The 27,574-nt window shown below is 37.4% G+C and overlaps 1 protein-coding gene across 1 annotated transcript in view; it reads right to left on the minus strand.

Moving 5' to 3' along the window:
* The window catches only part of PPP1R2C (PPP1R2C family member C), a 114,774-nt gene extending 87,785 nt beyond the window's left edge, over positions 1-26,989 (minus strand). The window contains 2 exon segments of the mRNA XM_057537631.1: positions 24,647-24,785; positions 26,975-26,989. Of these exon segments, the coding sequence (XP_057393614.1) occupies positions 24,647-24,785; positions 26,975-26,989 (154 nt within the window).
* Between the last annotated feature and the right edge of the window lie 585 nt (positions 26,990-27,574).

The following is a 27,574-nucleotide window of genomic DNA, read 5'->3' on the forward strand; positions in this document are numbered from 1 at the left end:
TTCTCACTCCCTTTGAATCCAGTTCATATTCTTTTCTTAACCTTTCTTAATTTGTATCCTCCCCCATCCTTCTCCACTCAGTCCTTACAGATTCACTCTGAGGTAATTTCTTTTATGCTAAATGATTGTACTACAGATAATTATTTTATTTGTATAATTCTCCTTACGGTCATGATTATCATCGTTGTTAAAACCAGTGTGTGTGTTTCATCCCTAAAACTAGAAAATGAGTTTCTGGTGTGTTTTATACTGAAGGAATACTGAAGGGACTATCTTGCCTGCTTCCTGAACCCTGCAACCCAACTTGGTTTGTAGGATTTTCTTCAGCACACATTGTGTATTGAGGACAGAATTAAGCATTAAGTGCTCTGTAACATGTGAACAAACCACCTGAGTGAGGCATCGCTGACTTACAAAAGAGCTATATAGACAAACTACTGGGAAAAATAGCAAATATTTAACTTTGTAAATTAAGTGTTTATATTCTTATGAATGTAAGCAGTAAGATGATAAGGCAAGTGAGGGGATAATTATGACTTGTTGGTCCAGGACAAGGAAAGAAATCACAGCCTCTCGCTCCAGGTATGAACTAATAGTTTCATGGGGGAAGTAGGGTCAACTTCTGTTTGGTAAAGACATCAAGCCAATGTACTCACTCTCTAGACAGACTGGTTCAGTTCAGCCAATCGTTATATTAATAGATCTACTTGGTGAGAAATGGAAATGTCAACTTACTTCCTGTTTAGCCTTCTTTGTCTGCCTTCCAAGGCCCTCTTGATGATGGTTCTTCATGTGACCTGTTTAGAAATGAGGTAGCTTCACCGAGATTCATTCATTTTGTTTAGAGGAAGTACATGATTATATATCACTTTATAAACAAGAGAAAGTCATGGTAAAAATGGATCGAGCACAGGGTTCTATATATTGGAAAATTCCTTCCCATGACGAATGCCATTTTTCAGGCTATGGAGTGCTTTGTTTGAAAATGAGCACAGTTCTTTGACCTATTTGGTGCAAATGCCAAAGGAGAAGAATACAGTCTACAAAAGGAATATGGAAAATATCAACCATGCACCTTTTTGTTGGTAAGAGGTAGGGTGTCTATACATTTTAAAAATATCACTGAAATTAAATTGTTTACTAAAGAGATTCAAGACAATTACTTTTTCATATAGATGTTCACGTACTACCTAAGACCTGGGCATTTGATTTTTAAAATCAACATCATTATCATCATCATTACTCATCATTAATTGTACTCATATCATGAATTTGGCCCTTCTACTTGCTAGCTGTGTATTTACTTCTCTATGCCTCAGAGCCCTTATCTGTAAAATGAGGATTAAAATAATACACACTTCATAAGGCTGTTGTCAGAATAAACGAGCTAATACATATAAAGTGCTTATAACAGTGCCTGATGTTTATTGCTCTCAGTGGCAGCTGTTATTTAAATAACTGTTATTATTATTATTATCCCTTTGCTTTTTCCATGTTGGTGCATTCATGAAGATTAAATGAACTACTATTATTATCTTAGTTTTACAGATGAGGAAAATGAAGCTCTGAGAAGTTAAGCGACTCTCTCAAGATGATACAGCTGGTCAGATAAAAGCCTGTCTGAACGGCTGGCTTAGCAAGTATAATCTGAATTTCATTAATATTGGGTTAAGTGAAAACTTATTGCTTTAAATATGTGGAAAAGAGATTGTGAGAATATGAAAAAGAATGTATATATATATATGCATAATTGAATCACTTTGTTGGACAGTAGGAATGAACACATTTTAGTTTCTTGTTTTTTTTAAATTTTTTTTGGCCACACCACGCAGCTTGCAGGATCTCTGTTCCTGCACCAGGGATCAACCCGTGCCCCCTGCAGTGGAAGCTCGGAGTCCTAACCACTGGACCACCAGGGAATTCCCATAACACAACATTTTAAATCAACTATACTTTAATAAAATAAATTTTAAAAAAGAAAAGGAAAGAGATTGTGTTTGGTGCATTTACTCATTGGCATTTTCATCACAGAAAGATCTCTGCCTCCAGGCTTCCTTGGCCCCATTACTTTTTGCATCCTCCCATCCTAGGCCCTCCCTCAGCAATCAGAGGGTGTAGAATGGGAGAGAAGAGGGTAGGGTTGCGAGTAAGCAGCAGAATCAGGATGGAGGAGAGGGCTGATGCTCTTTGTCCATTTATACTCAGAACTCAAATGCTCAAGTCAGCTTCAGCAGCAGTTCATCTTATAAATCAATTTGGCAAGGCATCAGCTTTAAAATCCATTACATTGAATCAGGAGTGGAGTTTACAGCTAATATGCCAACAGGACACCTGTCCACGGCCGTGACCTTGTAAGCTGGCGTCAACCAGTGTTCTTGCTCGTTTCTCCCTCTCTCCATGACACTGAGTCAGTTATGTTCCTGCCTGTTACTTCTTACAGAAAGAAGGGCTGAAGTGTTGACTCTCAGTTTTTTTAGAATATTAGATATTCGTAGAACGGTGACATTGTTTTTTATTCCAGAAATTCTGCTTACCATCACAGCTGTCACCACATCATTTTTCGTAATGGGAAGTTTAATGTCTATTTTTCTTTTCACTTCTCACTCATTTATCAGTTACTTAAAATCTGGCTTCCCACACCAAAACTTGACAGAAATTGTTTTCTAGAAAGCCACCCATGATGCTCTGATTACCAAATACTGGAACTTCTTTTTCTTCTTACCTTTTTTTTTTTTTTTTACTTTTTATTTTATATTGGAGTATAGTTGATTTACAATGTTGAGTTAGTTTCAGGTGTACAGCAAAGTGATTCTGTTATACCTATACATAAATCTACTCTTTTTCAAATTCTTTTCCCATTTAGGTTATTACAGAATATTGAATAGAGTTCCCTGTGCTATACACAGGTCCTTATTGATTATTTATTTTATATATAGTAGCATGTATATGTTAATCCCCAAATCCTAATTTATCCTCCCTCCACCTTTCCCCTTTGGTAACCATAAGTTTGTTTTCTAAGTCTGTGAGTCTATTTCTGTTTTGTAAGTAAGTACATTTGTATCTTTTTTTTAGATTCCACATATAAGTGATATCATATGATATTTGGCTTTCTCTGTCTGACTTACTTCACTCAGTATGATAATCTCTAGGTTCATCCACTTTGCTGCAAATGGCATTATTTCATTCTTTTTTATGGCTGAGTAATATTCCATTGTATATATATATACCATATCTTCTTTATCCATTCATATGTCAATGGACATTTAGGTTGTTTCCATGCCTTGACTATCGTAAACAGTTGTGCAATGAACATTGGGGTGCATGTATCTTTTTGAATTAGAGTTTTCTCTGGATATATGCCCAGGAGTGGGATTGCTGGATCATATGGTAGCTCTATTTTTAGTTTTTTAAGGAACCTCCATACTGTTCTCCATAGTGGCTGTATCAATTTACATTCCCACCAACAGTACAGGAGGGTTCCTTTTTCTCCACACCCTCTCCATCATTTATTATTTGTAGACTTTTTGATGAGTGGTGAGAGGTCAGCTACTCATTGTAGTTTTGATTTGCATTTCTCTAGTAACTAGCAGTGTTGGGCATCTTTTCATGTGCTTTTTGACTATCTGTATGTCTCTCCTTTTGTAATGCTTCTCCAGCATTTGATCATATGGACCAATCTTTCCTTCCTGAAAATCTCTATTCCCTTCGCTTCCATAGCATTCCAGTATTTTGCAATTTTGCTCACCTATCTGGAGACGAGTCCATATCAAGCTCTTCAGTCTCGTAAATAAGTCATGAACTTGTTTTACTAACTTCTGTGGTAGACAGAATATGGCCCCCCCAAAGATATCCACATCCTAATCCTTAGAACCTGCAAATATGTTACATTACACGAAAGGGGGAATGTGCAGATGTGATTACATTAAGGATCTTTAAATAGAGAGATTATTCCTGAATTACCCAGGTAGGGTCCAACATAATCATAAATGTACTTATAAAAAGGAAGCAGGAGAGTCAGAGTCAGAGCAGGAGATGTGACTATAGAAGCAGAAATCAGAGAGAGTGAGAAAGAGAGAGAGAGCTAGAACGAGAGAGAGAGAAATAGGAGCCACGGCCAAGGAAAGTGAGTGTCCTCTGCTTATAGAAAAGGCATGGAAATGGATTCTCCCCTGTAGCCTCCAGAGAGAATAGAGCCCTGCCTACACGTAGGATTTTGACCTCCCAAACTCAAAAATGATAAATCTGTGTTGTTTTGAACCATTAAGTTTGTGGTGACTTGTTACAGCAGCGACAGGAAACTAATAAAAATGCCTTTTCAATTCTTTATTTCTCACTCTGAAAATTCTCCCAAATTTCAGAACTGACTTTTCAATTGTCTTCCGAACACCTTTACTTGGATACTTTGCCAGTATCTCAAATTCAACTAGTCCAAAATGAAAATTATTATCTTTCTCCAAACAATGTATTCCTCCTGTGGACTTTTCTGACTGCATTCATTTACTCATTTATTGATTATTGTATTAATTTATATATTCATAAACCAAATGTTTCATGAGTGCTTACTATGCCAGATACTGTTGAGACTCTTAGAATGCAGAAGTGAACAAAAGATAAAATCTCTGCTCTGATGGGGATCACATTCTAGGGAAGAAACAGACAAAAACAAGAAACAAATAAAATAATTCCAGCTAATGAAAGTTTTATGAAGACTTTCAAGCAAGGTTAAGGAGAGAGAGAATAATATGAAAGAGGGTAGGAAGGGTGGTGATGGCTATTTTAAATAGGATGATGGGAGAAGGTCTATCTGCAGATGTGGCATTTGAGCAGAGACCTGATTGAAGAGGAGCAAGAAGAAGAATAGATGGAGGAATATCATTCCAGGCAGAAGTTACAGCAAATAGAAAGACCCTGAGGCAGGAATGAGTTTGGATTGTTCATGTTCAAGTGATTACAAGAAGACTGGAGTAGAGTGAGCGAAGAGGAGAATGTAAAGAGATGAGGACAGAAAGATGGGCAGAGACTTCTTCAGTCATAGGTAGGAATTCTGATTGTTTTCTAAGTGTGATAGAAAACCTTTAGAGAATTTTGAACAAGGGGGTGATGTGATCTGATTTATAGTTTAAAAAAATCACTGTGGCTGCTCTGTAGAGGACAAAATGAAGGGAGAAAGAGGAAGTCCAGTTAGGAAGCTAAGTAATGAAGGATAGTGGCTTGGCCCAAGGTGGTTGGGGGGTTAGTCAGAATCAGGACATATTTTGAAGGTAGAGCTGATAATAACTGCTTAGGATTGATGTGCATAATGAGGATGGGAAAGAGACAAGGACGGGAAAGAGACAAGGATTAACCCGTAAGTTTTGAGTAAATGGAAAAATGTAGTTGTCATTAACTGAAATGAGGAAGACTGCAAGAGTAGCAGGTTTGGGAGCAAATGCCAAAAATTTGGTTTCTGCTATATTAAGATTGATATGCCTTTAGACCTCAAAGTGGAGATGTTACATAGGTAGTTGAATACTCATTTGTAAGTTTGTTGCTCAAACAGGCAGTCTGGACTGAAGACAAATTTGGAAATTATCAGCATATAAAGGATGTTCAAAGCCACAACACTGGATGAATTCACTTAAGGAAATGCTGAAGATAAAGGAGAGAAAAGGTCTGAGGGATGAGCCCTGGGGGACTGTAATATAGAGAGATAAGAAGTGGAGGATAAGCCAGCAAGGGACATTAAGAAGCAGCCAGTGATGCAGGAGGAAAGCCAGGGGAATGTAGCTCAAACGCCAAATGAAGAAGGTATTTTCAGAAAAGGGAAATGGTCATCTCTGTTAAATGCTGTTCAATACTTTTGTAAAATGAAGACAGATAACTCAGCACTTGATTTGGTGATATGGAGTTGCATTCACCATGACAAAAGTTGTTTCCATGCAATGGAGAGGGAAAATTTTGGTTAGCATGGGTTAAAGAAAGAAAAGGAGACGAAGAATCTGAGACAAAGTATAGACAACAGTCTGCAGAATTTTGCTCTCAAATGGAAGGGAAAAATGAGATCATAGCTGGAAGGAGACATGAGATAATGGTGGGTATCTTATTTAATATTGGAAATATTATATCTAAGGTTAAATATTTTATAGCAAGTTTATATGATGATGAGAATGATCCTGTAGAGAGCGGATAATTTCCAGAGCAAAGGCCTCAAGTGGTACAGAGAAAGGGGATTCAGTGTATAAGTATAGGGGTTATCATTACTCATTCATTTTTACTGGTAGCAGAGAAGAATATCAGTTATGATAGAATAGGTAATAGATTTGATGAGAATAAAGAAGAATGTAGATATGTTAGAGAGTTGGAGAAGACAAAAAAAAGGTAGGAAATAGGCATCTTAAATAGTAGCACAGCAACTTTACAAGCAAGATGAAGCATGTTTGCTAAGCATCAGTGAGGGCCCACTTGCCCAATGGGTAGGAATCCTGATAAAATTTAAGAATAGATGGAACAAGGGTACTAGATTAGTGATTTGGAAACAGAGAAGGCTGTGATGAGAGCTTGTGATGGTTGAAGTTAGGATTAAGGATATCCTTCATCATGAATTAGGCTGAGTGACCAGGAGTGCAATATATGACAACTTCTAATAGAATGAGCCAAGTATTGTTAGGTCTGGGGTAATGCAATTCAAAGACCTGTGGTTTTTGATAAAGAATGGAGGTAAAGGGCTTCCCTGGTGGCACAGTGGTTAACAATCCGCCTGCCAATGCAGGGGACACGGGTTCGAGCCCTGGTCTGGGAAGATCCCACATGCCGCGGAGCAACTGGGCCCGTGAGCCACAACTACTGAGCCTGCGCGTCTGGAGCCTGTGCTCCGCAACAAGAGAGGCCGCGATAGTGAGAGGCCCGCGCACCGCGATGAAGAGTGGCACCCGCTCGCCGCAACTAGAGAAAGCCCTCGCACGAAATGAAGACCCAACACAGCCATAAATAAATAAATTAATTAATTTTAAAAAAAAGAATGGAGGTAAAATAATTGGGAAGCAACTGGGACACCTACCCTGCCTCAAGGTCCTATAAGTAGCATTTAAAAGGGCTGCAAAGGAGGCATTGTCCTCAGGAAAGAGCCTGATTATGATTAGAACAAGAAGAAGGTGAAGGGAACATTAAGAGATGAAGTAAAGGATATGGGGGATTTTGCTGATAACAAACCATGAGTCTCAGAGGATGTGGAACTGCAGATCAGGAAAGTGTAGGTGAAGAGATCAGACTTACCGCATACAGATCTGGATGGGGAGAAAGTCTGGACAATGATGGATGACCTGAGAGATTCGGATTTCTGGTAGTAGCTGATGAAAACAGGGATGGGAGGGAGGTTGATGGGATGTGAGAAGAAAGGGATTATTTAGTCCTAAAGTGGTCCCTTAGAAGAACGTAGGGCATCAGTTCTATTGAGACCAATAGTTGATATCAATGGCCCTGACAATGTCAAGTTATGTTGTAGATATTGTCTTACCTAGAGCACCCTGAGCCCTGTGGACCTATTTTATAGACTACAGAGAATCGTGTCAGGCCCAGAGAAGGAATTTACCAGAAACAAATGCTCTTTAGGCCTATCTTGAATCCTGCTGTGGATAATGGTGTTGGGGCCAAGGGGTAAGGGTGATCTTACTGGGTCCTCTTGCCCAGACTTGTTCTATGAGTCCCAGGTCCACATGTCCAATTTACTACTCAACTTCTCCATTTTGATGACTCAAAGATATCTCAAATGCAACAAGTTCAAAAAAATATTTATAACCTCCGAACTCTACAGCCCCAAATTTGATCCACTTTTAGTGTCTCCTCTCTTATTGAATGGTATAAACCGAAAATCCAAAAGTCATCCTTGTCACCCACATCAAATCTGTCTGCTAGTCCTGCTGACTCTACTCCCACAATATAGCCACAATCCATCCACTTTTTTTACTTCCAGGACACACAGCCTTAACAAATACCACCCTAGAACAAGCCACTAACATCCCTCCTCTGTTCTATTATAACAACCTCTCAACTGGACTCACTCCTTCCATTCCTGCTTCTACTATAACTATCAGATTGATCTTTTTAAACTTAAGTCATATTATGTTTCTCCCCAGCTGAATACCTTTTCATGACTTTCCAATGTATTTAAAATAAAATCCCAATTCCTTATCATGATATTCATGGCCCAACATGAACCAGTCCCAGCTCACCAAACCCCAGTTACACTGGCCATTCTGATCTTTGGCCATAATAGGTTTATTCCAAACATTGGGCTTTGGCATTTGTTATTCCTTCTGCCTAGAACTCTAAGCTTCAGATTTTTTATTTTTTTTTAATTTTTATTTTATATTGGAGTATAGTTGATTAACAATGTTGTGTTAGTTTCAGATGTACAACAAAGTGATTCACTTATACATATACATGTATCTATTCTTTTTCAAATTCTTTTCCCATTTAGGTTATTACAGAATATTGAGCAGAGTTCCCTGTGCTATATAGTAGGTCCTTGTTGGTTATCTATTTTAAACATAGCACTGTTTACATGTCAATCCCAAACTCCCAATCTATCCCCCCCCACCCTTCCCCCCTGGTAACCATAAATTCGTTCTCTAAGTCTGTGAGTCTGTTTCTTTTGTGTAAATAAGTTCATTTGTATCATTTTTTTTAGAGTCCACATATAAGTGATATCATATGATATTTGTCTTTCTCTATCTGACTTACTTCACTTCGTATGATAACCTCCAGGTCCACCCATGTTGCTGCAAATGGCATTATTTCATTCTTTATAATGGCTGAGTAATATTCCATAGCTATATATGTACCCCATCTTCTTTATCCATTCATCTGTCAATGGACATTTAGGTTGCTTCCATGTCTTGGCTATTGTAAACAGCGCTGCAATGAACATTGGGGTGCATGTATACTTTTGAACCCAGTTTTTCTCTGGATATATGCCTAGGAGTGGGATTGCTGGATCATTTGGTAGCTCTACTTTTAGATTTTAAGGAACCTTCATACTGTTCTCCATAGGGAAGACTAGACAGCCACATGTAAAAAAAATGAAATTAGAACACTCTTTAACACCACACACAAAAATAAACTCAAAATGGATTAAAGACCTAAATGTAAGACCGGATACTATAAAACTCTTAGAGGAAAACATAGGCAGAACATTCTCTGATATAAATCGCAGCAATAACTTTTTTGCTCCATCTCCCAGAGTAATGGAAATAAAAACAAAAATAAACAAATGGGTCCTAATTAAACTCCAGATTTTTAAAATGGCTGCTCATTTCTCATCACTCAGGCCTCGAAACAAATGTTACCTTCTCAACACAGCTTCATCTTAACGTGTGATATAAAGTAGCCAACCCTCATCCCTAGCCTGCTTTAGTCACTGTTGCATTACCCTGCTTTATTTTCTTCATCAATATTAGAATTTATTTTATTTACTTGTTTATTGCCTCTTTCTCTATTCTAGAATATAATCTCTATGAGGGCAGGAGCTTAATTATACCCCTACAATATGCTCAATGCCTAGAAAAGTGCTTGGTAAATAGCAGTCATTCACTAACATTTATTGAATGAATGTCAAGGGTTTTCTACTGTTAAATAATTACACTCCCCATAAACTGAGTATCTTCAGCTTAACAGGATTACCAGTGAAAATTTTTATCATTATTTAATGTGCAACTATTTAAATCTCCTTCAGCTCTTCTTTGGGTTGACATTTCTGCTTTTGCTCTTTTGCAAGAATGAGGCTACTCATGATTTTGAGGGTGCTAGCAAAAGATTATCATAATAACTTCCTATGTCTATTCTGAAAAGCAACATGCTTTTTAGTATGCAAAATTATTTGAATGAAATCGTATTTAAGGTTTAATTGCCTCTATTTACCACTGACATTTTTCAGAATATTTACTTAGATCTCTTTAGGAAAAAAAAAAACCAAGATCTCTCTTTCTTTCATTCTCTATCTATCTCTATCTACATGTATACAAACACACACACACACACACATTCTGCTAAACTAGCTGATTTTGAAAGTCAGTGTACATTGCAGAAAACATCTGTTTCATAGTAATAGCCATTTATTAGAAAACGATCTGTTTTTTCCTAAAGGATTACCCTTTTGTCTTCCAGAAAAAAAAAATATCAATAACCACTGGAGTATATAGAAATCTTTACCTTCTTGATTTTTTCACTGCACTACTGGATGTGATTTGCTGGGGAGGTTGGAATAATGGCTGGCAAGAGTTTGCATTTCTAAAAGAATCCTGCTGAGGCTACACGGAAAGATTAGTAATGGCTAAGAATTGCGGGCTGCTCAGTTAATTGATTTTTTTCTATCTAGAGGATAGCCATTCCTTTATTTTCACTGTAGTTGGTGTATAATAGACTGATCTCAAGGTGCACAACTGAACTCTGCTGTTGTGGGAACATGTGCTTTTAAATGGAAAGCTTGGTACCAATTTAATAAAGGAAATTATATGGGCTGACATTAACCCTTCCCATTATTTTCCTGGGTGTAGGTTATCAGCATTCTTGTGGCATAAAGCTGACCCACAAGACAAATAACAGAAGGACAATAAATAAGTGTATTTATAGCAAGTACCACATGCCTCTTTTCTTATTATATGTAGATCTTTTTGTTCTTCATACAACTAGAAATAAAAGCTCCTTTTGATCCCATTTCTAAAGAGCATAGATAACATTTTTCTTTGAAACTAATCATAATCATCATATCTGTAAAATACTTTTCATTTCTGAATCTATATGTCTTTATAAAGATTAATTTTGAGAGCTCCATTATGAAGCAAGAAAGGTTGATCCCCCAAATCAGGTATTCTACTTCCTTGTTGACAGGACACCATGCAGAATTTCCACAGTTGGAGTTTAAAAGAGTTGTCCTGTCTTATTTCATCTCCCTAAACGGTAGTTACCTGGCAGTTTACGGAGAAAACATCCTATTTTTTTCTGAAATAGTTCAACCCTATTGGCAGATCTGCACTGACTAAGATTTCATTGCCAACAGGGTAATGAATTAGTTATAATTAATACATTAGTTGTAACTAAAGCAAGTTTGAACTAGCTATTTCATCTTTGAGATTCTTAGTTCAATTGGACTTCCCAGATCAGGTACAACTTGAATGAGAATGTAGAATTTCCAAGTCTCCTGGCTCTGAGTATGGTCAGAAGATTAGGATTAATGGCATTTGATTCATAAAATATGTCAATAATTCTTTTTTGTATTTCCCCCAAAACACTTATGTAGGTGTTGAAGTAGGAGAAAGGGACCACATGTTTTGCAGAAAACACAATTCCTTGGTATTCTCAAAAAACACAAATACTTTAGTGTATACTAAACAACTCTTCTCTGATATAAAGGAGAAGGATAATTTGTGAAGAAAAAGTTTCATGTGCAGTCATGGAACATATTAAAATGCCAGTTGAAATTCCCAGTAGCTGGTCTTCCCTTCAAAAATACTTCAATTTATTTTGTATTTATTTGGGGGAAACCAACATTTTAATTGACATCGTAAATCTGAAAGGTGGCTATCAATTGAAAAAGGGAAAAATAACCTATGTTTCAGATACCAAACATATCAGTTAGCTTTTGCTGTGTAACAAACTACCCTAAATCTTGGTGGTTTAAAGCAGCAACTATTTACTGAACAAATAATTCTGGGGGTTGACAGTTTAGCTTATGCTCATCAGAGCAGTTCTTCTGCTCTCTGCCAGGGTCATTCATGCATTTGTGGTCAGCTACTGTGTTGGTTATGGGCTGGCTTTTCTCGGATGACCTCCTATTAGACAGTATACCTCTCCTCCATGTGGTCTCTCATACTGCAGCAGGCTTCTGGGCAATGTTCCAAGAGGTCAAGGCAATGCATGCAAGTTCTCTTGAGAGCTAGCCTCGTAACTGGCATAACATCATTTAACCTATATTCTACTGGTGAAAGCTCATCTCAAGACTAAGTGGTGGGGACTGGTAAGTCAGAGAAAGGAAAGTAGAGATGCTAAAGTGGATGTTTCCATGGATAGAGATATTACCTGATCAGTGTACTAGAGTGTCATTTACATTTCTTATTATAAATGGGTAAATTGGCACTCAGCTCCATTTAGCTCTGCCTTCCCCATCTTTTTCTCTTTTCTCCCTCCCATTATAAAAGTAGCTTCTTTCTTCCTCTGAGCCCTGGATTCTATGGTACCCAGATATTGGAGGTATGGGTTCTGTTCTAGCACAGGCTCCTTGTCTCATGACACCATATATCATCTCCCCTGCCTTTGAGGGCAAAGACTGAGCCACCATCATGTTTACCCTAGAAAGAGCCACAGTGGTTTTAAGACTCAGGTCTGATCACCCGGACACACGGAGGTGCTGCCTTCTCCAGTGACTGTCTAGTGGCGTCAGGTGGGGGTGTTAATGCCCCATGGGGTGAACTTTGACTAATGAGACAGGAGATAGATAGGAAGTGGCAGATAAATTGCTTGCCCTTCCTCTCTTTCCAACAAAACCAAATGGTTCAGGAAAGCAGGGGTTCAACACATCCTTTCTGAAGATATCCTACACGACCAATCATCAGCCAGTTCTCCTGTACAGCTATGAACATCTTGGTAATACATGATCTTGTATTACTTTTTGCTCCTTCCTTGACTGAAATTCCCCTTTCCCTCATTCTTCATTCACAAAGAGTGCACCCTACCTCAAAAACAAGCATGTCAACTTCATGCCCTCATGCTCTGTTTTTTAGGGAATGCAGGGTAAAACAAAACATGGAAGATTGTAACTTTTCATGCATTTGTTAATTTTCTACTCAGTAAGTATGGAATTAGGGGATTAGTTTGTTTTGAGTTTTGACCAACAAATCAATAATGGTACTATTCGGGAATGACCCTGATTGGCTGGAGCATGTTGTAGTTCATTTTGCTGAAGCATAACTCTTCATCTCCCATGGTCTGAGACAGATGAGTGGAGTCACCATAGTTAGAGAATGAAGGCAGCTTGCCTACAGCAAAGCCATACTGAGATGGAGACAGTGAGCAGTGTGGGTGAATTAGGCTCTGCATGGGCATCTTTTTACACTTATAAAGTGAAAAGAAATTTTTTGCTGACCCACAGTAATGACAGAAACTCTTTTTTATTTTATTATAATGGCCTATAAATATGTATCATGTAAACCTAAGAATGAACTCCTTATGCTATTATCCCTTATACAATTATAAAACCTAAATTAAAAGTTGAATTCATCACATTATACAACCAATAAAATTTAAATAAACAACATTAATTTTATATAACAGATAATGTTTGGTTGAAGCCAAACTAGTGCTCACAATTGATATAACATATGCGAATATAGTGTGCCATACGATGGCTGTTCTCTTTGTTTAAACAATTTTGAGGCCTTTTATTTTACAGTTTCTTAGAATATCATTTAGTCCTTTCGTCATGTGAATGGGCCATTCACATATTAATTCTGCCTCTGTCTTTTTCCATGAGCCCAAAACAATTAACATAGAACACTGCTCCAAAGCACAGAGTTGTTTTCAGGACGTCAGATGTAAATATGCAGCTTAAGTCAAAACTGAATACTTTCATAGACTAATGCTTTTTTAAAGCAAGAGTCTAGGGTTTTTTCCCCTCATAATTGTTTAAGGAAATCAATATGTACACAAAGGTGTTAGAAAGTTGTCATTTGTGGCATTATGAAAGGTGAAAAAGAGCAAAGAATGTGCTTCCTAGCATATTAGAACTTAAATGCTGTCACTTCATGATCCTTTTGGGCAAAGTGGTCACCTAAGCAAAATACAAATATGTGCACTGAAATAAATTAATGTTCAATTATAGGATGATCAACTGCATTATACAGAATATGCTATTCATATTAATTTCAGATATAGTTTGAATGGAAACTCACACATGAAAAAAAACCTTGCGATAAACTCATGGACACACAATACTCTTTCCACGGACTACTAAAAAAATGAAGTCTTCCACTGGGGAGACATGCCCTACAGCTGTGATTTGTAATTTATTTGCCATCTCTTCAATCAGGTAAAAAGCCATTTGTTCTCATCCTAGAAAAATTTACCTATGTGTACACAAACAATATTTTGAATACAGTTTCAGTAAGTTTATGAATGCCCTGATGCCAATCCAAGGACTAGTATAATTACATTATTTCATTGAATTCTTCTAATTACCTTGGTAAGTAATATCCTGTAGAGAAATCTCAGAGTAGCATAATTATTCTCCCTTTTGCATGTTGATTGTTTTTTCTAAGACTCCCTTAGGATACTTTTTTCTTAATCTTTGAATATCAAAGCTTCATGAGGAAATTTTCTGAGGAAACAGTCAACCTAATTTGATCATCAGAGTCAAGACTTTTATTTCAAAACCACTTCTACTAAAATTTTGAATACTATTTTTTATCTTATCTGTTCCCCTTTTCTTTCATCTCTACATATCTATCATATTTTATAAAAATTTTATATATTATTTCTTTGCGATTTCATTTTGTGTGATTTTTTTGAAGCTTGATTTCCATGTCCCTGACTGTGGGTCCAAATATTGTTTACTATAGTTTTGGTGGCATCAAATGTAACATTTTCCTCTGAAACATTTTCATTTATTTCTAATATTTTTTTTATTTGTCATATTTCTTTTTACTGACTGCTTATTTTCCATCTCCTGCTTTAAGTCTTTTTTTAAAACAAGATTGCACTGCCTGTACATATTTTGAAATTATAGACAATTTTGTTTTTAACTTTTAGCCTTTAAGTCATGCTTGATGTAATACATGTTATTAATTTTTTAAAAAATTTTATTGGAGTGTAGTTGATTTATAATTTTCTTTTTGACAATGTTTTTTCTCTCTTTGTTTTGTGATTTCTGCACACAGGTCAAGTAGTTTTCTTTTAGTTGGACCAGCCATTAATGAATTTAAAGAGCCCTTCTTACTAGTCCTGTACCCCCTACCTCCAGATATTTTTATGTGAGAGAATAAAACTTTCAGCAGTCTTAGACTAATATTAGGAAAGATGTCTCTGTTATGCAAAATAAAACATAATTTCTAAGTAATACATGTTTAATGCAGATGTAACACCTATGAATATTTGTATACCAGATATCATTTTTTATCATAAATAAAACAGAAACTACAATAAATATAAGGAAAAAATAGAGAAAATTAGATTAGTATTAGTGGGCTTTGATGTACTTTTCCTAGTTCATATTAGATCAACTATACAAAATTATAAAAGATATGGAAGAAAAAAATGCCATACTTAAATATTTTGAACTCAAATTAAGGATGGAAAAAGTAGAAAATAGGCTGGCAAGTCTATAGAAAACTTGAGTAATGTAATTCGTAAGCTTGGCTTTTCAGTAACTGAGAAAGGTGGATTAAAATTTACTACAATTCTTTTGAATTTGGCAATAGCTTCATTTTATCCTGTATATTTGGGGAGTATGTTATGAGACACATACAAATCTAGAATTGCCATAGTTTTCTGGTGGATTAATTCTTATATAATAATAAAATGTCTCTAAGGAATGCTTTTTGCCTAAAAGTTTACTTTGTCTGATACTAGTACAGCTACATCAGATTTCTTGTGGTAAGTTGTTGTATATATATTTTTCTGACCTTTACTTTCAAATTTTTTTCATTCTTATATTGTAAATAGAATATAGTAGGGCTTTGTTTTTTATCCAGTCTGATCATCTTTAGCATATTTATATCATTTGCATTTAACGTATTCAATAATTACTGATATACCTGTATTTAAATGTACCATCATGCTTGCTTTTCTACATAGTCCATATATTTTATGTTCTTTTTTCTCTCATTTGTTTGCTTTCTTTGCATTGATAAAATATTCTTTTTACTCTATTTCTCCTCCAATTACCTTATTACTTATATGTTCTTTTACTCTCCTTCTTAAGATTACACTAGAGATTAAAACATGGATCCTTATTTACTAGGTTCTAATATAAATTAGATGTTTTCCCACATCCCAGAAAAATATAAGGACCTAGAACACATTAATTTCATTTATACTCTGTGGTAGATTGTATTTTTTTCAGATTCAAAAATATGTTTTGATTTCTGTATTCTTTATAAAAGATCATATAATCCTGCCTGATGTCACATGATTTGAAGTACCTCCCTGTGGTGATTCTTCTTGGCTATATGACTTATACTGGCCAAATGAATGTAAGTGGAAGTGATTGTATGTGATGTCCAAGCAGAAACTTTAGAGCCACTGGATAATTCTGCCATTGTTCTTTTTGTTCTACCATTAGAATAGTATGTTCCAAATAGTGGTTACTTCTATTGTGGATATTGAAATGAAGACAATATATGGAGAGAAACCAAAGCCAACCCAGAGCTACCACAGCCAATATATAATGTGAGATAAATTGTTTTGTTAATCCATTGAGACTTTGGAGATTGTTTGTTACTGCTGCATAACCAATGGATGCTAACCAAAACATCCCTTATTTTCTTTTGTGATATCGTTGAAATGTATTTTAATTTGAAATATATATAAACAGTCTTGGACATTAACATTAGAGTTTTATGCATTCTATTTTCATTTAGAATTACTTACATGTTCACTTTTTTTAACTCTATTTCTTCTATATTCTAGTTTTATAATTTTTTCATTAGCTACATCTAATCTCCTCTTAAATGTATCTATTGTGTGCTTAATTTTAGATATTGTATTTTTTATGTTTTAAATTTTCCATTGGATTATTCTTTATTTATAGTTTCTAGTTCTCTACTGGAATTCCTTTCAATATTAATAACATTTATTTTAAAGCAGTGTTTGATCATTCCAATATCCGAATCTCCTGAAGCCCTGTTTCTACTGTTTAATATTTCTCCTTATCTATTTGCCTGCGTACTTTTCATTGCATATTGTTCACTGTGTATGAAAAACTGTAGAGGCAATTTGAAGCTCTGGATTGTTTTCTTCCTTCAGTGAGGATCTGACTTTGTTTCTGTAAGGCAGTTACAGTTGGGGCTTATTACCTTTACCAATCAGGTACTGAGCTGTTTGAAAGCTGGATTTCAGTCATTCTGAGGGAAGGACTATTTGCCAGTCACCATTATTTCTTGAATTAGAGGTTTTTGGGAATCCCAGCTTAAAGGCTGTGGTGTTTAGCAGGGTCTCTCCTGCACAGGCTCTGAACTTTAATTACTCCCTCAATCCTATAAAACTTCTAGAAGCTCTCCTCAGCTTTTTGGCTTCTCAGCCATCAGCATTTGCTTAGCTTGTTTTCTTTTCAGACCCAATATTTTGTTCAGCTTCTCAGCCTCTCGGAAGGCAATTTTGGATTTTCAAATGCCTATAACTATGTACTAATTTGCTATACTGGCTTAAAATAACACACATTTATTATCTCAGAGTTTCTGTGGGTCAGGGGTCTAGACCCAGCTTACCTCAATTCTCTGTTCAGGGTCTCACAAGGATTCAATCAAGATGTTGGATAGGCTATATTCTCATGTGGAGCTTTGAATGGAAAAATCTGCTTCCAAGTTCATTTGGCTTGTTGGTACAATTCATTTCTTTCAGATTATATGATTGAGGGATCTATCTTTTTGCTGGCTAGAGGTTGTCTTCAGGTCCTAAGGTCACCTGCAGTTTCCTGCCATGTGATCCTTTCCATGGAAAGTTTACAACATGTCAGATTGTTTCTTCAAGCCCAGAATGAGAGTACTGTATATCTAAACAGCTAAGACAGTCTTATGTAACATAATATAAATAATAATGGGAATGACATCCCATCACCTTTGCTATATAACATAACCAAATCAAGTGAATGTCATCTCATCTCCTTTTATATATTCTATTTCCTAGACGCCAATCACAGGTCCCACCCACATTCAAAGACTTGATGGTGGCATGAATCTCTGCAATGCCTCCAGGGATGAAGAATTGATACTGATTTACTAACTTTATAGTTAGAGGCAGTTTTAGTGGCTTTTCCTCTTGGCCTTTCCTACCACAATAGTCCTCTCTCTATGTGTCAGAGAACCAATGTGGTGATTCAGAAAGTTGCTGAGTACATCTATTCAAATTATACATTCTGAAAATGGAGATATAACTCCATGATGGGTATGAGTACTCACTGGGACCACTGTGAGATGGACGTAAGCCAAAACTCCATTGATAATCTGACCTTTGACCTCTGTAAGTCTCTACTCTATGAAGGCAACAGTAACATTTTTGGTCTCTGGGAATTGGTGTCAGTTCAGCACCAGTGTCCACTAATTCCCCCAAAGTCTGATTATTTCCCTTTCCCAAATGCACAGTCACCCTAATAAATGGTAAATGGCTGCAGGTTCCTTTGGGGGAGGCTAGGAAGAAGGTTAACAATATAGGTATTTGCCAGCATAGCAGGAAATTTTCTCAAGGGGACATAGTCTCCCCTTCATTCAAAGAATTGTAGGTTTGTGAACTGGCTCAAATTTGGGAATTGATTGAGGGGCTATGGTATTTGGGGGATTCAATTTAGACTTCTGTTCACTAGGTCTAGAACTACTAGGCTCATACAGATCAATTAAGAATTTAGTAAACTGCCCATCTATTTCTTTTCTAGAGACACCATGATCCACTAGTCAACACTAATGATCTCTGTGAGTCAGACTATTCTGATTACTGCTTTGACACTGCCGTCCATTACAGTAACTATGCCGTCTTGTCTTTGGCAATCATATTAGTTTCCTAGGGCTGCTGCAGCAAAGTACCACAAATTGGGTAGCTTAAGACAACAGACATTTATCCTCTCACTGTCTGGAGTCTTAAAGTATAAAATCAAAGTGTTAGAAAGGATTTCTCACACCGGTCAGAATGGCCATCATCAAAAAATCTACAAACAATAAATGCTGGAGAGGGTGTGGAGAAAAAGGAACCCTCTTGCACTGTTGGTGGGAATGTAAATTGATACAGCCACTATGGAGGACAGTATGGAGGTTCCTTAAAAAACTAAAAATAGAACTACCATACGACCCAGCAATCCCACTACTGGGCACATACCCTGAGAAAACCATAATTCAAAAAGAGTCATGTACCACAATGTTCATTGCAGCTCTATTTACAATAGCCAGGACATGGAAGCAACCTAAATGTCCACCAGCAGATGAATGGATAAAGATGTGGTACACATATACAATGGAATATTACTCAGCCATAAAAAAGAATGAAATAATGCCATTTGCAGCAACATGGATGGACCTAGAGATTATCATACTTAGTGAAGTAAGTCAGACAGAGAAATGTAAATATAATATTATGTCACATATGTGGAAGCTAAAAAATAATACAAATGAATCTATTTACAAAACAGAAACAGACTCACAGACATAGAAAACAAACTTATGGTTACCAAAGGGGAAAGTGTGGGGGGGGGTGGATAAATTGGGAGTTTGGGATTGGCAGATGCAAGCTACTGCATATTCCTCGGAGATGGGTAGCATGGGGAGCAGCTAGAACAATGCAGATTCATCCATAATCCCTTTCTGCTGTTCACCACCACCCATGATCCATCTGTGTAATTTTGGAACAGTCAGCGATTCCAGGTTTTAAATAGTTTGTAAATTTTCAGTTTCTACACACTTTATCATCCACTCGTGATTTTTTAATTAAAGTGTTTTAATTCCTTTCTCTGTTCAGCTGTTAGTGCTGAGATCCATATATAGTTTTTTTTTAACATCTTTATTGGAGTATAATTGCTTTACAATGGTGTATTAGTTTCTGCTTTATAACAAATTGAATCAGTTATACATATACATATGTCCCCATATCTCTTCCCTCTTGCATCTCCCTCCCTCCCACCCTCCCTATCCCACCCCTCTAGGTAGTCACAAAGCACTGAGCTGATCTCCCTGTGCTATGCGGCTGCTTCCCACTAGCTATCTATTTTACGTTTGGTAGTGTATATATGTCCATGCCACTCTCTCACTTTGTCCCAGTTTACCCTTCCCTTGCCCCGTATCCTCAAGTCCATTCTCTAGTAGGTCTGCATCTTTATTCCCGTCTTGCCCCTAGGTTCTTCATGACCTTTTTTTTTTTTTAGATACCATATATATGTGTTAGCATACTGTATTTGTTTTTCTCTTTCTGACTTACTTCACTCTGTATGACAGTCTCTAGGTCCATCCACCCTGCTACAAATAACCCAGTTTTGTTCCTTTTTATGGCTGAGTAATATTCCATTGTATATATGTGCCAGATCTTCTTTATCCATTCATCTGTTGATGGACACTTAGGTTGCTTCCATGCCCTAGCTATTGTAAATAGTGCTGCAATGAACATTGGGGTGCATGTGTCTTTTTGAATTATGGTTTTCTCTGGGTATATGCCCAGTAGTGGGATTGCTGGGTCGTATGGTAGATCTATTTTTAGTTTTTTAAGGAACCTCCATACTGTCCTCCATAGTGGCTGTATCAATTTACATTCCCATCAACAGTGCAAGAGGGTTCCCTTTTCTCCACACCCTCTCCAGCACTTATTGTTTGTAGATTTTTTGATGATGGTCATTCTGACTGGTGTGAGGTGATACCTCATTGTGGTTTTGATTTGCATTTCTCTAATGATTAGTGAGGTTAAGCATCCTTTCATGTGTTTGTTGGCAATCTGTATATCTTCTTTGGAGAAATGTCTATTTAGGTCTTCTGCCCATTTTTGGATTGGGTTGTTTGTTTTTTTGTTATTGAGCTGCATGAGCTGCTTGTAAATTTTGGAGATTAATCCTTTGTCAGTTGCTTCGTTTGCAAATATTTTCTATCATTCTGAGGATTGTCTTTTCGTCTTGTTTATGGTTTCCTTTGTTGTGCAAAAGCTTTTAAGTTTCATTAGGTCCCATTTGTTTATTTTTGTTTTTATCTCCATTTCTCTAGGAGGTGGGTCAAAAAGGATCTTGCTGTGATTTATGTCATAGAGTGTTCTGCCTATGTTTTACTCTAAGAGTTTGGTGGTGTCTGGCCTTACATTTAGGTCTTTAATCCATTTTTTGTTTATTTTTGTGTATGGTGTTAGGGAATGTTCTAATTTCATTCTTTTTTTTTTTTTTAAAAGAGGGTGATTTTTTTTTTCTTCCTCTTAACTTTATTTATTTTTGGCTGTATTGGGTCTTCGCCTCTGTGCAAGGGCTCTCTCTAGTTGCGGCGAGTGGGGGCCACTCTTCATCGCGGTGCGCGGGCCTCCCACCGTCGCGGCCCCTTGTTGCGGAGCACAGGCTCCAGACGCGCAGGCTCAGTAGTTGTGGCTCACGGGCCCAGTTGCTCCGCGGCATGTGGGATCCTCCCAGACCAGGGCTCGAACCCGTGTCCCCCGCATTGGCAGGCGGACTCTCAACCACTGCACCACCAGGGAAGCCCCTAATTTCATTCTTTTACATGTAGCTGTCCAGTTTTCCCAGCACCACTTATTGAAGAGGCTGTCTTTTCTCCACTGTATATTCTTGCCTCCTTTATCAAAGATAAGGTGACCATATGTGCATGGGTTTATCTCTGGGCTTTCTATCCTGTTCCATTGATCTATATTTCTGTTTCTGTGCCAGTACCATACTGTCTTGATTACTGTAGCTTTGTAGTATAGTCTGAAGTCAGGGAGTCTGATTCCCCCAGCTCCGTTTTTCTTTCTCAAGATTGTTTTGGCCATTTGGGGTCTTTTGTGTTTCCATACAAATTGTGAAATTTTTTGTTCTAGTTCTGTGAAAAGTGCCAGTTGTAGTTTGATAGGGATTGCATTGAATCTGTAGGTTGCTTTGGGTAGTAGAGCCATTTTCACAATGTTGATTCTTCCAATCCAAGAACATGGTATATCTCTCCATCAATTTGTATCATCTTTAATTTCTTTCATCAGTGTCTTATAATTTTCTGCATACAGGTCTTTTGTCTCCTTAGGTAGGTTTATTCCTAGGTATTTTATTCTTTTTGTTGCCATATATAGTTTTATAAGCTTCTCCCTGTTTGTTTGTTTTTGCCTCATGAAATTTTTTGTTTGTTTGTCTTGGAATGTAAGAGTGGAATATTAATACATTTCAGTTTCATTCTGTAATGTAAGGAATTTTTCAAAAAAATTAAAAGATGGACTGGAGCTTTTTCTTTGTGAATAGAAAGTGGATGCCACAGTTTTTTAAAAACCAAAAAACAATGAATAAATAAATAAAATAGAAATTATGAGATTTGCTCATAGAAACTATCTGGGGTGAAAAGGAAAGAAGGGAGTCGGGTCAATGCAATTGCTAAAAATTTCATGTTTAACTCTCTCTCTCTCTCTCTCTCTCTCTCTCTCTCTCTCTCACTCTCTCTCTCACTCTCGGTTTCTTTTTCTTCAATAGAGTCATCTTTTATGTCCCTCCAAGCATTCAGCACCCTAACACTAGTTTTTAGCTGCCTAAAGTACTTACCATGCCCCCTAGTCCTACAAATGCAGCCTCCAATCCAACTCTACCACTTTTACTCTTGACTTTTTCCTATAAAACTCCTCTGCAGCACCCCCTTCCTGCCTGTTCCCTATTCAGTGCTCACCCTGCCATCTCATTCAAAACCCCTAAGCCCTGAGACTTTTTCATTTATGTGTTAAGCAGGAAGTATCTGATGTAATTAATTTATATTCAGATAGAAATGACTAATAACCTGAATTAAAATAGTTTTCTTCTCAAGGAAGTTATTTTAAAGAGCTTAGAAATCACTCAAATGATTCCTTTTTTTTCTGTGGTGAATACTCTTAAAGTGGTGACGGTTCTATGATTACCTTCAAATTACACTTAGTTGATGGCTGCCCACCACCCACGCGGGTCTTATGCTGACTTTCTCAGGGCTCAGGCTTTATAAAACAGGAAGGTACGAAGAATTGAATCATAATCTTTAAAGAGCAACTCCATCACAGCTTGCTTATCATTGTTAATAAATGAAGAAAAGAGGTGAAAAATGTGAAAAAGCTCATAAGAAATGCTGAGACTTTGTCCCTATTTGAAGCTAGCAATTTTGAAGTCCCCTGACAGCAGCCTGCCTTGGTATAGGTGCCCAGGGAAAGGCTCAGCATTTAACCTGCTATATCATCTGAGTTGGGGTGATATTAGGATCTCCCTTCATTTTGTCACCTTGAATTATCCATTGACATGGCTGCTGTTTACTTTCTATTATTCTCTTTTTGTAGAGTAAGTGTCTTGGTGGGGGTGGAGTGGGGAAGAATCTGGATATTTTCATGTCAAATCTGGCTTAGCCATATATATATATAGATAGATAGAGAGAGAGAGAGAGAGAGAGAGAGTTATAGTTATTTAAGGCAAAAAAAAATCATAATAAAACAAAAAACTAAAAACAATCCTCATATTACTTGCTGTCTCTTTTCATTAGGGAAAATATGAACAAATAAAATCTTATAGGTTTTGTAACTGGATTCAGGTATCCACTGAGTAACTAGACATAAAAGAGCTAGAGGCAGTTTCATCCACTTCAATTATGTCATAGCAATAAAAGCATGTATTCTTAGAACCACACATCATCTCAAATGGAGGGTAGTTGTTAGAAGAAAAGTGCTATGTCAGATTGCTGGTTGCCAATTTAATATCCACTCTGACTTTCTCTCTTAGTTACAAATCCCCAAATTTATTTGGGGAAATAATAGAGCTAGCCAGAAAATAATATTTCCTGGCCTATTATGCTTCTAGGTTTGGCCAAGTGACTAAAACCTGCCCAATGAGAAATAGATGGAGCTGTTGGGAGGAAATTTTAGAAAACCTCCTACAAAGGGAAACAGACAGCTTGTGAATACTCCTTTTGTGTTTTCCACTTTGTGCTTTTCAACCTTGAATTTAATGAAATTACTAGAGCCCTAGCAGCCATCGTTGATCACAAGGCAACCTTGAGGATAGAAGCCATTTGCTAAGGATATCATAGCAAAAGAGAGGCGGACACTATATCCCTGATGATTATGGGTCCTCTATGCTAGTGCTGCACTGACTATTTTTAGACTTCTTTTATGAAACAGAAAGATAAACTTGTAGATCTTTTAAGTCACTATTATTAAAAGTCACTGTTATGAGCAGCTGCATGTAATTCCTAAATGATACAATGATTTACAGCATACTAACTTGTCTTTGGAAGCCAAGAAGATTTTGGCAAACTGTAATAAACTAACTAAAATGTATATTTTTCAGCTTCCTTCCCCAGCTACTCCTGCCATTGCCTAATGAACTCATGGACAAAGTGGCCATGGTGGCAGAGATGGAGGTTATGCGTAGGCTCAGCAACATGGACTTCCACTCACCCAGGCTGACCTCAGCCCCTGCTGAGTGCCCCATCTGTCAGCACCAGAAACTACTGAGTCTCTGATAGGCACCATCCCCAGGGTCATCAGCCAGCTATCTGGTGGCAGGTTGATTACATTGGACTGCTTTCATCATGGAAGGGGCAGTGTTTTATTCTTAATGGAATAGACACTTACTTTGGGTATGGATTTTTCTTCTCTGCACAAAATGCTTCTAGCAAAACTATCATCCATAGGCTTACAGGATCCCTTATCCACCATCACGGTTTTGTACGCAGCCTTGCTTCTGATCAAGGAACTCACTTCATTGCAAATAAAGTGTGGCAATGGGCCCATGCCTGGAATTCACTGGTCTAACCATGTTCTTCATCATCCTGAAGCAACTGGTTTGCCAGAACGGTGGAATGGCCTTTTGAAGATGCAATTATAGCACCAGCTAAGTGGCAATTCAGCCGGCCTTCCATATCCATTGGTTTAACATTCGTGGATTCAATGAACTGTGGATAAAAGATATTCAAAAAAAATTCCAAAAAGTTCCAAAAAGCAAAACTTGAATTTGCCATGCCAGAAACTATTTATATAACATTTAGATTGTACTTGCAACTATTTTCATAGTATTTACATTGTAGTAGGTATTACAAGTAATTTAGAAATGATTTAAAATATACAAGAGGATTTGTGTAGGTTACATTCAAATACTATGCCATTTTATATAAGGAACTTGAGCATCCGTGGATTTTGATATCTGCAGGGGTCATGGAACCAATCCTCTGCAGATACCAAGGGACAAGTGTAACTTGCAGGACAAAGCAAAGCCCTCCAGGAGGCTGTATGTGCTCTAAGTCAGCATTCAATATATGGTGCTGTTTCTCCCTTAGCCAATATTCATAAACCCAGGAATGGAAATGGGAGTGGCTCCTCTCACTATTACCTCTAGTGATACACTAGCAAAATGTTTGCTTTGCATCCCTGTGACTTAAGGCTCTGTTGGTCTAGAGGCCCTAGTTCCAAAGAGAGGAATGCTTTCACCAGGGAACCCAACAACGATTCCTCAGAATTGGAAGTTGAGACTGTTGCCTGGCCACTCTGGGTGCCTCCTGCCACTGAATAAGCAGGCAGGCAATGGGGGTGGTTTACTCTGGCTAGGGTGATTAGTCCTGATCACCAAGGGGAAATTGGGTTGCTACTACCATACAATGTGGGTAAGGATGAGAGTGTCTGGAATATAGCAGATCCTCTAAAGTACCTCTTGGTGCTCCCACATCCTATGATTCAAGTTAGTGGAAAACTACAACAGCTTAATTCACACAGGGCTCTAATAGCCCAGACCCTTTAGGAATGAAGTTTTGGGTCACTCCACCAGGTAAAGAACCAAAAGAGGGCTTCCCTGGTGGCGCAGTGGTTGAGAATCTGCCTGCTAATGCAGGAAACACGGGTTCGAGCCCTGGTCTGGGAAGATCCCACATGCCGTGGAGCAACTAGGCCCGTGAGCCACAACTACTGAGCCTGCGCGTCTGGAGCCTGTGCTCCGCAACAAGAGAGGCCACAATAGTGAGAGGCCCGCGCACCGCGATGAAGAGTGGCCCCCACTTGCCACAACTGGAGAAAGCCCTAGCACAGAAACGAAGACCCAACATAGCAATCAATCAATCAATCAATCAATAAAGAAATCTTAAAAAAAAAAAAAAAAAAAGAACCAAAAGAAATGAGGTGCTTGTTGAGGACAAAGGAAATAGTTTTAACTATCCACTATGGCCACATGACCATTGCAGAAATGAGGACTATATGACTTATGAGTATTTCTTCCTTATTTTAATATTTTTATTTAATAGTTTAATTATATATATAATGTAATAATTTAATACTTTAATTTCTTTTCCTCTGCCATCCCCTTATCATCATCTAACATAAGACCTGTTAATAATTGTTAACTTTATATCATATTTGAGCTACATGACACAAAACAGGAAGTATGAATCAACAGGGGGAAGAATGAAAATCAACCAAAGACACTAAAGAAACTCCGTCCTCTCCTGGGAAAAGGAGTAGCATGTTTTCAGTTTTATGTAGCATAGTCTTTATTCGGCAATTAAGTATGGTTCAAGGAGATGTACTTGAGTTCAAAGTCAACAAGAAAGGACTCTGGTAGCTTTGTAGTGTGTCAGTTAGGCTAAGTTCAACTACATTTCCCAGAATCCATTCTCTTGTTTCTGGTCAGGTTGGGCCACAAGTATATTCCACATCAATTGTATCAATTGTCTACTGTTGTAACTCAATCCTTAATGTACCTATGGTTGGCAGAAAAATGGAGACCCAAGGATGTCCATATTCTAATTCTTGGAATCTGTAATATGTTATATTACATAGCAAAGGGGAATTAAGGCTGCAGATAGAATTAAGTTGCTAATCAGGTGACCTGAAAATAGGGAGATTACCCTAGATTATCAGGGTGGGTTTCATGTTATCACAAGGGTCCTTAAAAGTGAAAGTCAGAGGCAGAAGATGAATCACTGTCAGGGTGATTTGATATGAGAAAAACTTGACCAGACATTGCTGGCTTTGAAGGTAGAGGGGACCATGAGTCAAGGAATGTGGGTGACCTCTAGAAACTGGAAAAGGCCAGAATATGGCTTATCCTCTAGAGCCTCCAGGAGGGAATTCAGCCCTGCTGACACCCTGATTTTACCCCAGTGAGACCCATGTTGGATTTCTGAACTGCAGACCCATGAGAAAATAATTGTGCTGTTTCAAGCCACTAAATTTGTGGAACTTTGTTACAGCAGCAATAGGAACCTAATACAGTATACTTTATTGATAGTCCTCCATTTTGTGCCTCACTATTCAGATAAGCTAATTGTACCCAAATCCTTGTCTCAGGTCTGCTTTCAGGAAATCTAAACTAAGACACTCCCCCTCCTCAACAAATTCCACTAAAATGACCAAGGATATGTAAAAATAGGATGTAATCTGTATAATGATTGGGAAATAGGATAGGTATTATTAGTAACAGGCCAAAAATGCATTGTGCAAATTGGCTTAGATTGAGGGAAGTAATAAATACCACAAATACCACACATTTCAACAAAATTGACTAGCAAGTAAAAGAAGTAAGCAATTACTATTACTATTACTCCACAGAACCAGGAAAATCTCCTCCTCTGAGAAGGAGAGGCTATAAAAAAAGGGCTTCCAGGATAAAGTAGGTGTGATGAAAGCCAAAGTACACAAGGATTCGTTCGAAAATTCTTCAGAAAGATCAGCTAAATATAGCATTCATTCTCAGCTT

Source organism: Balaenoptera acutorostrata, chromosome X (assembly GCF_949987535.1).
Source record: "Balaenoptera acutorostrata chromosome X, mBalAcu1.1, whole genome shotgun sequence".
Classification (NCBI taxonomy): domain Eukaryota; kingdom Metazoa; phylum Chordata; class Mammalia; order Artiodactyla; family Balaenopteridae; genus Balaenoptera; species Balaenoptera acutorostrata.